The sequence below is a fragment of the Pieris napi genome, chromosome 13, assembly GCF_905475465.1.
Source record: "Pieris napi chromosome 13, ilPieNapi1.2, whole genome shotgun sequence".
Classification (NCBI taxonomy): Eukaryota; Metazoa; Arthropoda; class Insecta; order Lepidoptera; family Pieridae; genus Pieris; species Pieris napi.
Window position 1 is genome coordinate 3,479,011 of NC_062246.1, and position 13,631 is coordinate 3,492,641.

The following is a 13,631-nucleotide window of genomic DNA, read 5'->3' on the forward strand; positions in this document are numbered from 1 at the left end:
TGAAATTTAAAATGTTATCATTGATTTAACGTATTTATATTCGCTGCTACCCATGGGCTCAGATATAAATCTGTAACTGATTTCTAAGGCATGTCGGTTTCCTTACGATGCATTTCTTCAACTTTCGAGCGAATGTTAAATGCGCACGTAGAAAGAAAATTAGTGCACATCCGGGGTTCGAACGACCTCAGTCATGAAGGTATTAGAGTAGCATTTTTAATGATCATATAGTAGTATAATTATTCGAGAATATACTACTATTTGATCGATAAAGTGTGCTGAGCTATAACTAAGAATTTTCACACAAATATTCAAACTCATGCTGTAGTGTGGGTAGAAATTAACTTAAAAAAATACTTCGATTTCAAATCATTTATTTAAACTGGATACTAAACATTTTATATACACAATTAATCATTTTATGTATCACATTTACAGCTTTTCTTAATTACTGACAGGTGCTCAAATACCAAGGCCACTCAATGAGAGAATAACACACAGCTATATCAAATGCTCAATTTAAAGTAATAAATTTTGCAGCTTTGTTGTCGCTTTGTTTTTGGACATTAAAAAGACACAGTATGAAAAGTTTTAATAAAGTTATATAAAAATGTTCTTAAGCTTATGTTTCATAGAAAAGCGGTGCCGTTAACTAACACCGTCATTTTACGGTTGTTAATAACGGCCGTCTTTGCTTTTTAACATAATAAAAAAAAAACAATTATTTTCGCTCGTCCAAGTCACATTTCCACTCATTGTATTAATTAAATATGGGCACCGAAAAATGTTGAACTAATGTTTATCACCGCTATGACGGCCGTCATGCAAATGACAGCACAGCTATTTGACGTTACGGTGACACTCAACCTACTCAGATGTTATTTATAGACAACGTGTGGGTGACGTGACCCAACGTTACATTACGGCCGTTAGATAACGGCACCGCTTTTCTAGGAAACCGTAGCTTTATTACAAATTCTTTATCTAATAAGAATTTTAAATACTCAGATTATATTTATGGTAGAAAGATCAGATTATCCGCCAGTGCTTTTTACTCCAATTATTTCATTTCACAAGAGAAAAATCTAAATATGATTGTTTAATCATTAAGCACGGTGACGACATTAAGGTTCATTGACCTTTCATGTTTTTAATTCCGTGGTAAATATTTATTATACATTATACAGCCCTTAAAACTAGATTAAATTCACTTCGTATGTACCTATATTTCATTTCTTATACGTTTACACCTACATTGGTCTTCCGTTCCAAATTTAAACTATTGCCAATTAGAGCATTGCCATGAAAAATTTCACATATTTATTTTGAAATCTAATTTTACTACTATTTCAATCTCGAAGAAAAAATAGTTATGTACTAAATTATTAGCTATGACAATATTTACTTATAACATATAGATATTTTCTTGTAGACCTATCAATGACCTATAAAAATATGTAAACGTTTAATAGGAAACGCTTGACTTGAATACATAACAGACTAGAAATACGTATAATCTATGTATCCCTTGAATGCGAAAATATGTTCGCAATAGCGACTCTAGTATAATAATACTTGTTTATACATGCCATTGGGTACTTTCGAATCTATTCGATTATTTACATACCACAACGCTTCGAGTGCTTTACAAATATAAGTTTTAAATCTGCAATATTGTAAATAACGTTGGGGCAATAGATGTTGATAATAATTATGTGGTACTCGTTTGTAACAAAATATATATAATACGTGAGAGTATGTACCATAGCCACAATTAGTAGGTAATATTGTTTCATTATTACTCTTAATTCACGTTGATAGTGGCATCTATTGCTTGTTTATAATTTTATTACAAATTATATTAATTCAAATATAGAATCCGAACGCTGGCCAATGACTCGAAAAATCGTTTCCTTTTTCTATAAACCTCAATAAAGCTTTGTTAAAATTCGTGGGAGTTTTCTCATGAGACACTACTAAGCTCGGCAAACAATTGCGCCTAATACAATTCTATGACAAAATGTAATTCTACTTACATTGATATCTATATTTCAAAAGGCTTTAAAGTATACTTAAAGTCCAGACTTAGCGGTAAGTATGACTTCCATAAGTCAACAACTTGATGAATTTGACGTATTAAACTCAGCGCTAAGTCTACACTTTGATTCTGAGGATGAGACTAGAGCACTGTTAGTTTATCGGTTAATCCCAAGACTCTAGAATCTATAACTTCGAAAACAAAGCAATTAAATGTACAGAAATGGGATTGCCCTGTGCCCAATAGTAGCGAGTGGTTATAGGAATCGATTTTAACTATAACAAGTACTTATCTATTTTTTGGCAAGAAAATATTCTTATTCCTATAAATTAACCTTGTGCCTTACATGAAATTAACAATTACCTTCAAATAATAATACACTTAATATTTTCATTACTTATGAATCGTATTTGTCTTAATCTACGGCTCGTAGCAATAAGAACTATATTATGTTATATAAATCGGCACTTAGTAATATGACGGATCTATTTTAATAACAACATATCACAAGTCACAGCAGTGTGGTAATTACAAAGAAATACAAAAATAAATCTTAGTAACGTTTTTCGGTTGTTTTTTGGGTCCTAACTACGGTCAAAATAAGATCGTAAAAAATAGTTTTACCCTTTGACTTTTGACCTATAATGCAGTTCCTTCTGCTTCCTTCTTTTTGCTCTTTTCCTTATCGTCGTCAGAGGTTTTCAAAGGTCCATGTTTCCAGCCTTCGGGATAACCATGCCTTCTTATATCATCCCACCACTGCTGTTCACCATCCGCCCAGATGACATAGATAACATTCGTTATCACCAGAACAGCAAAGCAAATCCAAAACGCGACTCGCCATTGTTTTAGTGTCGACTGGAATTCAAAAAAGGTAAACCACTTAAAACAAATACAATTTATATAATGCCAAAATTATGTGAACCGAAAAAGCTTAATATAATGTTGTATATTATATTATATTAATATAATGACTATTCGTCCACCATTACTGCCTTGTCATTAACATTCCCGCCCGCGGGCTTAATCCATAGAACATTACAAAGCATTGTGGACCATAGATTATCCTCATATTTAACGCCCATTCATTCCGAGCTACGCTCGCCAAAACAGCCCGAGCTAAGCTGTGAATGCCCTTAAGGCCAACAGCGAATTCCTTTTAAAAAAAAAGATATCCTCATAAAAACAACGACTACCAAAGGAGTATTAAAATTTATTCATTAAGACATATAGACATATATTCAATTAATTAAACAATTAAAACATTGTGGATTATAGTAATTGTTTGGGTCGGAATGGTTATTGTTATTTCAATTAATTGAAATTAAATTTTGTTCTGAAATCGTGTCAGAGACAGAATTGCGATGTTTACAAATCAAAACAAACAATATTATTTTGATTAAATATTATTTTTGATATAACTTTCGTGTATTTTACACGATCAAAACTTTTTATTATTGCAAAAATTCCGTAAAAAATATGAACTTTATATTTTTGTTTCAAATATATACTTGAAAAATATCTGTTGAGTTGAATCAAGTCATTAATTTAGGATACCGTATCTGTCCAATATTTCACAGGCAGATTGTAAATTATTGTAACCAGCGAAAGAGAAAACAAATGATCACTGGAAATGAATGAATATTGATGGCAACATTTATCACGATTATATTATATATCAATACAAATCGTTATCACTACCTACATTTATCAGAACTCGAGTCCAGGTTTAATGTTCTGTCACGTTTAAATATAAAGGAATAGGGGTTAGATTCAAAGTTCAGACGTACTGATAAGTGAGACTCCCGTATGTCAAATACAATAGAAAAAAAAAGTCTGGCTAATGAAAGAAGATAATTGAATTATTTAAAAACTTTCGGATGGTAACACAGAATGTTATTGAATTTATTAGGTTAGTATGATTTATTGTCTTGATACTTCATACAATTACTTATTTTTATTTCTATTTTATTTTTTTTTCGAATAGTTAACAGGTATAGTAGCCTAAACTTTGTTTTATTTAATAGAATATTCCATTTCTATCACAGGATTTGATTATTCCGAATAAAGTTGTGTTCTATAATAAATATAGTTTCAGTTTTCCATGCAATGCTAGTCATTTTAAGTATCAATAGTAAAATACTAAATACGTATAGTATTTAATTATATCATAGAAATACAGTTACTATCATTGTAAAAAATAACAAAATAAAATCAAGTATCAAGTAAGTTTAATCCACAAAATATATCAAACTTTTAGGGATACCATACTAAAAAAATTTGAACTTGCCGCGCTTTTTCGTGATCTTCTTTCATTAGCCATCTCTACCTTTTTGAAAAACGGAATTCATACTTAGCAAGTTCTCTGTGTCTTATCCAAATGTTATGGTAAGGATTAAAATTTATTCGATTAATAAATTTTCAACTCTTAAGCTACTTTCTACTTAAGTGTACAAAGACAGGTTATATTAATTAAATGTATTCTTAAAAAATATCTGTGGAGTTACAAACTCGGTGTTGACTCCAGATTTCGTGGTCATCATGTTTTTCTAGTAGGGAAGTAGGTGATTAACCTTCTGTGCCCTGACACTTTGACTTTAAATGTGCGCAAAGAAAAGGCGTGATTCGAAACCAGGATATTAGGCCCACACTGTTCTAATCTTCTATCTATTCTTAACTAAAGGTAGATAAGGTCTCGTCAAACGTCAATAAAAATTACTATTAAACATAATTATCTTATCTCTAACTTTGGTTAGAAACCGTGAAACTGACAGGTCAGATAACATTGTCTCGAAATTCCTTTAAAATTTCGTAGAAACTTTTCATGTTTGACAAGTTTGATGTTGTAAAGGAAATGCTGGTTTAACGATAGATAATGTTAAGGTAGAAATAGTATATTTTAAATTTTCAGTTAAAATTGTACCTGAGACAATTTAAGATAGTAAAAAAGAACTATTTATCTTAACTTTGTTTCCCTTTATGAAATAATAAATCAGTCGATACTTTATCCTACTTTTAGGGTTATACTTATTAAGAAACTTAGAAAAAATATATTTTTAAATGGCCAAAAACATATTTATAATAAAAGATGAAGTACATATTATGTTTATGTTCTATTCTATGTCAGAACAGTTCCCTACGGAAAATAAAATATTGTCAATCATAATCTACCCGATCATGCACAAATGTACTTGGGATCTTGGTACTGAATCCCTTTAAACATTAATACAAGATATGAACTTACATCAGGTGTTAGAAGGCCAATCAGATAAGGTGTAATTATTCCAGATAGAGTGGATGTTCCGTTTACCATAGCGGTGAGCGAACCGGCGTAGTTGGGCGCTAAGTCTAACGCATTCACCTAAAAGCAAAATAATAAATAACTAAAATTAAATTTGTAATTAAACAACTATAGTCAAGGACCTCATTGATTTGCTATTTTAAAAGAGTACCGAGAGTTTTTTACGCCGGCTTTTTCTCTCTGCCTACACCTTCTGTCTTCTTTGCCGATGAGTAGGGATGCCTACAAATTCAAATTTAATGACGTGGAATAAGTGATACATGTAACTTATGTTCCATAATAAACATATTTTTTTTCTCAATCAAACTAATGCTTACTTTCAACCTAACTTTTCTATTTATACAAACTTCCAAAGTTTCATAAAAACCAGCACTTAGATCTCTAAATCGGCACTATCGTAAAATGTTTTCGAACACTATAAGCTACCTGCCAAATTTCATCTTTGTATGGTAAGCGCTTTTAGACTTTTTATCGTTCCCCTTCATATATACAATATATTAAGAGGATTACAGCAGTTAAAAATACATTTTGGGATGTTGCCTTTATTTGGATTGTTTCATATGCGCGAAATAATTTTGAAACAAATAACTTTGCTTGATGCCGTAACTTGTTGACGACCTTGATAGAAACAGTAATTCAACTATAAAACCAATCTAGGTATAATTAACTGGTCGTTGTGGATTTTACACATTTATGTTAAAAAATATATGAAATAACTTTGTGCTAAGGAATTGTTATTATCACTATTTTGTTTGTTTGCGATTTCAAAATGTTTCTTGTAGTACAATTTTAATAGCAAAAAAAAATGTTTCTATGTACTACGTTTTTAATAATATAAACGCTATAACGAAGACGTAGTCGTAAAAAAATAGTTTTAAGACAATACGATATCATTAGATGTGAGATGAATGATTTAATAATTATAATAATTTAATTTTAAATATTTAACTTTTTTTTATAGAACATGGCAAACTGGCTTACCTGATGTTAAGTGATACCGCCGCCCATGGACACTCTTAACGCCAAAGGGCTCGCGAGTGTCTTGCCGGCCTTTTAAGTATTGGTTCGCTCTTTTATATTTTACATTTCTACATTCATCTAACACATTTTTAACAAAACGTATTGAAAAATCGGACCTACGAACCACTAAACTGATATTTTTATTACCTTCATTCCACTATAGTACCCTCCCATGAGCGCCATGGAAGCTATAAAATATGCAACAGCTGCAAATCTGTCGCAGCCGGAATATGAGGCCAGGATGATGCAGACAGCTGGTCCAGTAGCAGCTGAAATTTTAAATAATAATTTAAATAAAATGAGCGATTAAATTAATTCAAATTGAGAATAATGAGGCTCTGGGGTTCTCACTAGGAAAGCTCTAGCGTTGAGGAAATTAGTAACTTTCTAGAAATACATTCAAAATCACCACACTATTAAAAATAACCTACAAATATTATAATCTCTATACGTTTAAATTCTCGTGTCACAATTTTCGTTCCCATACTCCTCCAAAACGGCTTGAGCGATTCTTATGATTTTTTTTATTCATATTCAGTAAGTCTGAGAATCGGCTACTATCTATATTTCAAACCCCTAAGTGATAAGGGGTATCCACACCAAATATTTATTTTTATTTTTTATAAAAAAAATTTTTTTTTATATTTTTTTATGATACAACATTCAGAAATACCATTTCACCCCTATACGATCAAGCCGTATTTTTTAATTGTGTAGAACTTATAACTTGAACTCTGTGGTTTATATAGAGAAAAATCACAGAAAAACCTAAAAAGTTTTCATTCCGAAAAACCGAACAGGGGTAGCATAGCAAAATGTTCCATGTTGGTATGTACTAAAAATGTAGGCTAGGCATTAAGGAGAAACGAGTTCGCTGGGGCGGCTAGTTTTATAATAAAAATTTACTATTTAAAACATTTAAATAGACTTTAATGCCAATTCCAATATCCAATATTCGTATGAAGGATGGTTCTTAATCATGACACACTAAGGGTCTGTTTCACAATGTACGGATAAGTTCTACATAAGTTCCAAATTAGCTATTTATTACTTATTGGTAGGATAAACACTATCGTTTCGTTTCACGACTGTCAGATAGCGCTATTCGTCACATAAAGTCCATCTTAAGTTATGAGTCCGATGCATGTCAAATAGCACAATTTATCTTCCAAATAATTTATGTGTTGCATAGCTATTTGGTACTTTATCCATACATTGTGACACAGACCCTAATACTATCAAAAATTACTCACCAATAGTCGTATAAAGAATTCTTCCAGTCTTAATAGAATGCCAGTTCCGTTTGACGCAGATGTCACAAATGATGCCGAAAGCGAAGGATGAGATCCACATAGCCAGGTAAGGGATTGCAGTAAGAGTACCAGTAGCAGCAATGTTGAACTTGAGTACGTCGGTCATGTACTTGGGTAAATCAGTCACCATCGTGTAGTAGCCCCAATCGTGACCGACCTGAAATTCGAAAATAACTCTATACTTTATTACTTAGATCATAGACAACATTTTTTATCACGAATCACGGTCACGGGTTAACCGTCAACCTGCTTATAGATAATTGAAGTAAAACTAATTAAGATACAATTTCTTTAGCAACACTTGACACTTGCAGCACTTCTTTGTATTGTTTTCTAGTTAGTTCCTACAAAAGAAACAACGCTACCTCTTAGATCTGGCCTTTAGAATTCGAGATCATTTGTTTTTTCAAATAAGTTCGTGATCAGTCTTTTATGCCTGACACACCGTCAAGTTTTTGAGTCATGCAGGCGATTTTCTTGTGATGTTTTCCGTCACCGTACGAGCAAGTGTTAAACGCAGACATAGACAGAAAGTTTGTAGGTGCATAGCCGGGGATCGAACCTACGAACTGAGAGATAAGAGTCGCAGATGTATCATGCACAAATTCAAGACTGTTATTGCATTCAATTTTGCATTTTAACTTAAGCTATAGAATGGACTCTTTGATATTTGGTTACAATTATTAGCAATAAAATATCTTTCAATTCTGATATAATCATTCAACAACAAATCTTTATGTTTCTCAGTGCTAAACTGCAAAAACTAAATAGTAAAAAAATAGTTTTTTACTTCCCATAAGAATTTCCTGACCGCCTAGGCATTCATACATTTCATATTTATACATTATATTTAAACATAAACATAAACATTACATAAACATAAACATAAACATGAATTAAAATCTATACAAACACCAGTCACTTTCTAGAAACTTACAAACAATGCAATCATAAAGATTCAAAAAATTTAATAGTAGTGTTAAAATTGTATGTAGAAATGTTCACTACTACGTACTTCATAACTTAATTCTAGGCATTCATATTTTATACTCACTGCTGCAAACAATAGGGCCCAAGCCGGCGCTGATCGCAATATAGCTTTCCACGGTATTGGATCTCTAGTACTTTTGTTGTCTGAACCCGTTATACTTTCGTTCAAGTACTTGAGCTCTTCGTCCGATATGAATGGATGGGTTTCTGGTGTGCTAAAGCATAGAATGCTCTGAAATTTGAATACGCGTTTTCTCCTTAAATTCAATCACTTTTTTCATATGATTTAAACTATAACAAAAACTAAAACAAACAGTTTCCAGTTTTAATTTAAATTCACGTCTGAAGTTGCCGCATTTTGTTTAGAAACAGACGCGGCATTTTAAAAAGTAATTATCACAGATTACTTTATTAGTAGTGGTAATGACTTGAGGATACCTACATATTAAAAATAAAAATCTAAAGACTAAAACTTATCTCTGAAAAATTGTGATGTGATATAATTAAAACTTGAAGAATGTAACTTCAGTTTTCTCATATCGTACTAGAGTTTTTTTTTATGGCTCTGGCACGGCTTGTGCATTAGCCAGCGTCATGTATAAGATTTTTATAATTCGTGCTTTTTGCCTTAGAAATTCGACCATGTCCTCCATGTACGGTTTAGGCACTCGCCCGGTACCGCACAACCCTCCCAAAGGCCGAGAACAAATTTAAATTAAATTAAAACTTGCCTTCGAACCGGGAATCGAACCCGGTACCCCTCACCTAGCTGTCACTTAATAAGACCGCTAGGCTATGAGGCCTCGTACTCGAGTTAAGAACTTTATTATAACGTATTACACAGACTATTGCAGATTAAAAAAGATTAAGCAACAATAGTTTATGAGATAACTAAAAACATGGCAATGTTAACTGAAAACATTCATTATTAGGTTTTAAACAAATTGATGATAAATAAGACCTAATTCTTTGTCAAATATTGTATGTATTTCAGTCGTTCTATGATTGGGTAACCAACATTAATAGAAATATGTGATATAATTCTTACCCAAAACAAAAACCACAATATCCCAAAGCATCCGAAGAAATAAAATACGTTGGCCCAGTGTCCATCTCCAGCCATCAAAAAGCCAGACATGAAGGAACCAAAAATGTTACCAATTTGGGCACCTCCAAAGACCAATGCTCCTTGAAGTGATCTTTCATGAGCTGGAACCCATCGTGCTAGAACAACCATCAGAGCTGGCATTGTTGGACCCTGAAAGTTACATTTATTATTATGACATTCTATATATTATATAGGAGAATAGTAGAGACAACGCTTAAATATTGCTCAAAAGAAAACTATTCGTGAACAAATTTTGAAACTAAACGGCAGCATCTGATTTTGATTCCGTTATGTTATGATTAACATACATTGTTCGAATATGATTTGTTTATTATATGCCAAATGTACAGAAAACCAATGCGGTCGATAAACTGACAATATCTTATTACTTTACAAAGCTTCGGGACGTTGCAACAGTACCTACCCTAACTCACAAATTTTCGACAGTTTCCTCGTGTATTTGTGTCAAGTACTGAACGAATACGTACTCGATATCACAACGATAGATGCGCAATACAGTTTTTTTCATAATTTATAGGTTGATTTTTTAAAGATAACAGAAATAAAGGCAAAATTATTACGTTATAACAAATAATATCGTGTAACTCGTATGTTGTATATCAAATCCAATATTTTACGTCCGGGAACCACTCTTAGCGCTAACTCTTGACTCGAATTTCACCCATCACTAAGCAGCTTTAATACAATACACAATACAATAATACCTACTAATCGTTTTAGAAAATATTAATCTGAATAATTCAGTTGAGGAGTAATGGCGTGTTTGCAGGGCATGTTTTCTTCGTTGCATTTATGAAAAACTATACGACATAACTATTATGTATTAGTACGAGATCCGGCTGCAGGATTAGTGCGCTCATCAGTTATTTGTTAAAAACCAAATTTAGGAAAAATTTTGATAGGCAACTTGGTAGATATACCTTCCTTCATTTGGTTTTTAGCAAATAACCGATGGCTCTAATCTAACAGATATTCAGAGAATGTTATATGATCTATATCAGACGATAGACATAACCCGAAACCAAGGAGCCCAACAATCATATTTCAGGTATTTTATAAGAAAAGAAGGAAAGCTTTTAATTAGTGATCAAATAAATTATACATACTTCACCCATTCCTTGCAAGACACGCAGAATAAAGAGCCAAGTTGCACCTCCAGTAGTAACAACGATTGGTGTCAATAGCGTAAATAAGGCTGTACTTAATAATCCTATACCCAGTGTCCATTTCCCGCCATACTTCTCAGCCAAATAACCTCCAGGTATTTGGGTGATAGCGTATCCATAGTAGAAGCCACTTAGGAGTAAACCTTGGGTTGACTCGGACCAGTCGAATATAGCGTGCTGAAATTAATTAAAAATTACTTAAAAACTTACGTCCTTAACGTTTTAATTTATAGAGTTAAGTTATATCAAGCGTAAAAACTGGCGCAGCCGCAAAGTAGTAGGAAAATATTAAATGGCTCAAATATATCTTTCCTCCAACTTTAAATTTGTTCCGCTTGGAGTAGAGACTCTTACGCCGTGAAGTTCAGTAGCGGTGACCCCAGAGCGGGCTCTGTTCGTTGAGTTCTGTATTCATTGAGTGAGGAAAGTCACTCAAAGAATAAGTATCGCAATACAAGGAAATGCTGCCAGCGTTAAAGGTACACTGCCACAGGGACCAAACTTTTTTTTTTTAATTTTCTATTTATAAATTATTATTATTACTATGTAGGTATGTATATTGTAAATACTGTATATTTGTGTGTTTTATAAGTGTATTTTACTATACTATACTTATTTATATATTTCCATCAAATTAAGATGTAACGTATAAGTGCTAGTTAATTTTTTATCACGATTTAAGGCAGTATTACTACTACTGCAAACCGTCTACATGCGAAGGCCGATGCAGATAATTGTTCTGAATTTGCATGAAGCTGATCTAAAATTATTAATAACACTGTGTCCAATCAAACATTATTAAGCCAAATATCATTGTCTTACTGGTTTAAAAGGAGCAGTTCCATTCACCAACAGCTCACTATCATCTGGACAGGCATCGGGGTCGTAGTGAGAATCGTCGCCAGACTTACTATTATTAACCATTTGTGTGATAGCTAAATTGAGGCAAACACGCATTGTATAGGCATTGCATAAAGCCCACAGACCCATAAGCCCCAGAACATACCGCTGAGGTATCAGGAACACTGTAAAAAGATTTTTGAAGTTATACTTCTTTAGGCGCGTTATGAAAAATTGATGAGAGTGAAATTTTACGATGCGCGCGCACCGTGACACAAAATTAACAGAATGAAGTTACCCACGGAAGATGCTACGGCATTGGACATAATTTAAAAACAACATTCGAATAATAATAGAATTTATGTTAAACTTAATGTAGGAGAATAATAATAAATATTTATTTCATTTTTCAAATGTAAACTGAACTTTATTAACTATAATGACTCCTTTTCCAGTTTTTGATTATTTAATTGTAATTATTTGCATGCAATCAAAAACTATTTTTAATAATGCCAAAGAAGTATAACTTCTTACGCGCGTATATAAGTACACGCACCCTTTTTATTTTAAAATCAAATACCATAGCGCAGACCAACTTTTAGTCAACGCCGTGTTGGACACACATTTATTCAAAATTTAATTCGTCCAAAGAATAATGAAAAATGTCGTTGCTAAGGTAACTTGTGTTAAAAATATTTGTTGTTTATTGACTTATTGAGATGATATCTCGTTGTTGTTGTGTTGAGTGTAAAGGTAATAAAATGTATTTGGACAACATTATTCCATCGTAATCATTAGGTTAGATCCGGTTGAAGATTAATTCAAGTGTTTATTTGATTTTGATTTACAAACGCATAGAATCAACAGTCAACACAAATGTAGGTACCTATCATAAAATAACTCCCATGCCAAATTAAATATTCACGAAATATTATGAAACCTGTCTACACTTATAAACGTCAATATTAATAATACATTACAGTTTTAAAAAGTACCTTACTAAAAATTACTTACATCTGGATATGCAGCGTCTCCATCTTGGTATCATTTCAACATATACGACAAAAATTAACGCCGGAAGAGTGACTCTGGTCCTGTGAATGAAGAAGTGTAAATGAGATAGCGATAATAGCTGGCATTTCCTTTGTTTAAATATGGCATTTACATTAGCTATACATATAAAAACATTTGCTACGGATGTCAGTTCCGTTAAAACTTTTTGCAAAACGATTTTCGCGAGCGAATCAATTTTGTTCTACCATCTTAAAGGGGATGTTTTAGCAGAAGATACTAGGAAATCTTTAAAAGCCGAAAGTATGTTGCTACAGGCCCTGAAACGTCAACATCGAATTGCATTGGTTTTTTAAATTATTTTTACTATTTTTGCAAGACTAATCAAAGCTTTGCAATACCTGAAAGACGTCGTCGATTTTTGGGTCTAAAACATAACGGTTTTCTTTTGACATTTACTTCACGTTAACATAAACCAAAAAGCCATTGCTGTCTTGGTTATATTTTAATCTAGTAAAACCTAGAGCAATCAGTGTAGTAAACAATACATATTATACATAATTGTGATAGGAAGTGAGGAATGTATGGAGTAATTAAAGTACTATTAGTGACTATTTTGTTCAGAGTACCATAAGTTATAAATAAAGAGATTTATCGCTATTTCATGGTCATTTGTTTTTTCTAATAGGCAAGTAGGTGATCAACCTAATGTTCTGTACTTTATCATACTGTCACATACTTAGTACTAACTGCCCTGCGATTCTGTAACTCACTTCACGAACTCACACAACGGTTTTCGCATCGGCGGTCGCTCCCAAATCAG

The 13,631-nt window shown here is 32.5% G+C and overlaps 1 protein-coding gene across 3 annotated transcripts in view; it reads right to left on the minus strand.

Moving 5' to 3' along the window:
• Positions 1–981: 981 nt before the first annotated feature.
• The window catches only part of LOC125055033 (putative inorganic phosphate cotransporter), a 31,859-nt gene continuing 19,209 nt past the window's right edge, over positions 982–13,631 (minus strand). For all 3 annotated transcript variants that reach the window (XM_047657233.1, XM_047657232.1, XM_047657234.1), the window contains exons 2-10: positions 12,812–12,891; positions 11,780–11,982; positions 10,898–11,134; positions 9,711–9,920; positions 8,727–8,894; positions 7,613–7,829; positions 6,507–6,628; positions 5,283–5,399; positions 982–2,896 (exon numbers count right to left, since the gene is read on the minus strand). In XM_047657233.1, the coding sequence (XP_047513189.1) occupies positions 2,678–2,896; positions 5,283–5,399; positions 6,507–6,628; positions 7,613–7,829; positions 8,727–8,894; positions 9,711–9,920; positions 10,898–11,134; positions 11,780–11,982; positions 12,812–12,845 (1,527 nt within the window). In that variant the 5' untranslated portion in view covers positions 12,846–12,891 and the 3' untranslated portion in view covers positions 982–2,677. The remainder of the gene's footprint in view (positions 2,897–5,282; positions 5,400–6,506; positions 6,629–7,612; positions 7,830–8,726; positions 8,895–9,710; positions 9,921–10,897; positions 11,135–11,779; positions 11,983–12,811; positions 12,892–13,631) is intronic.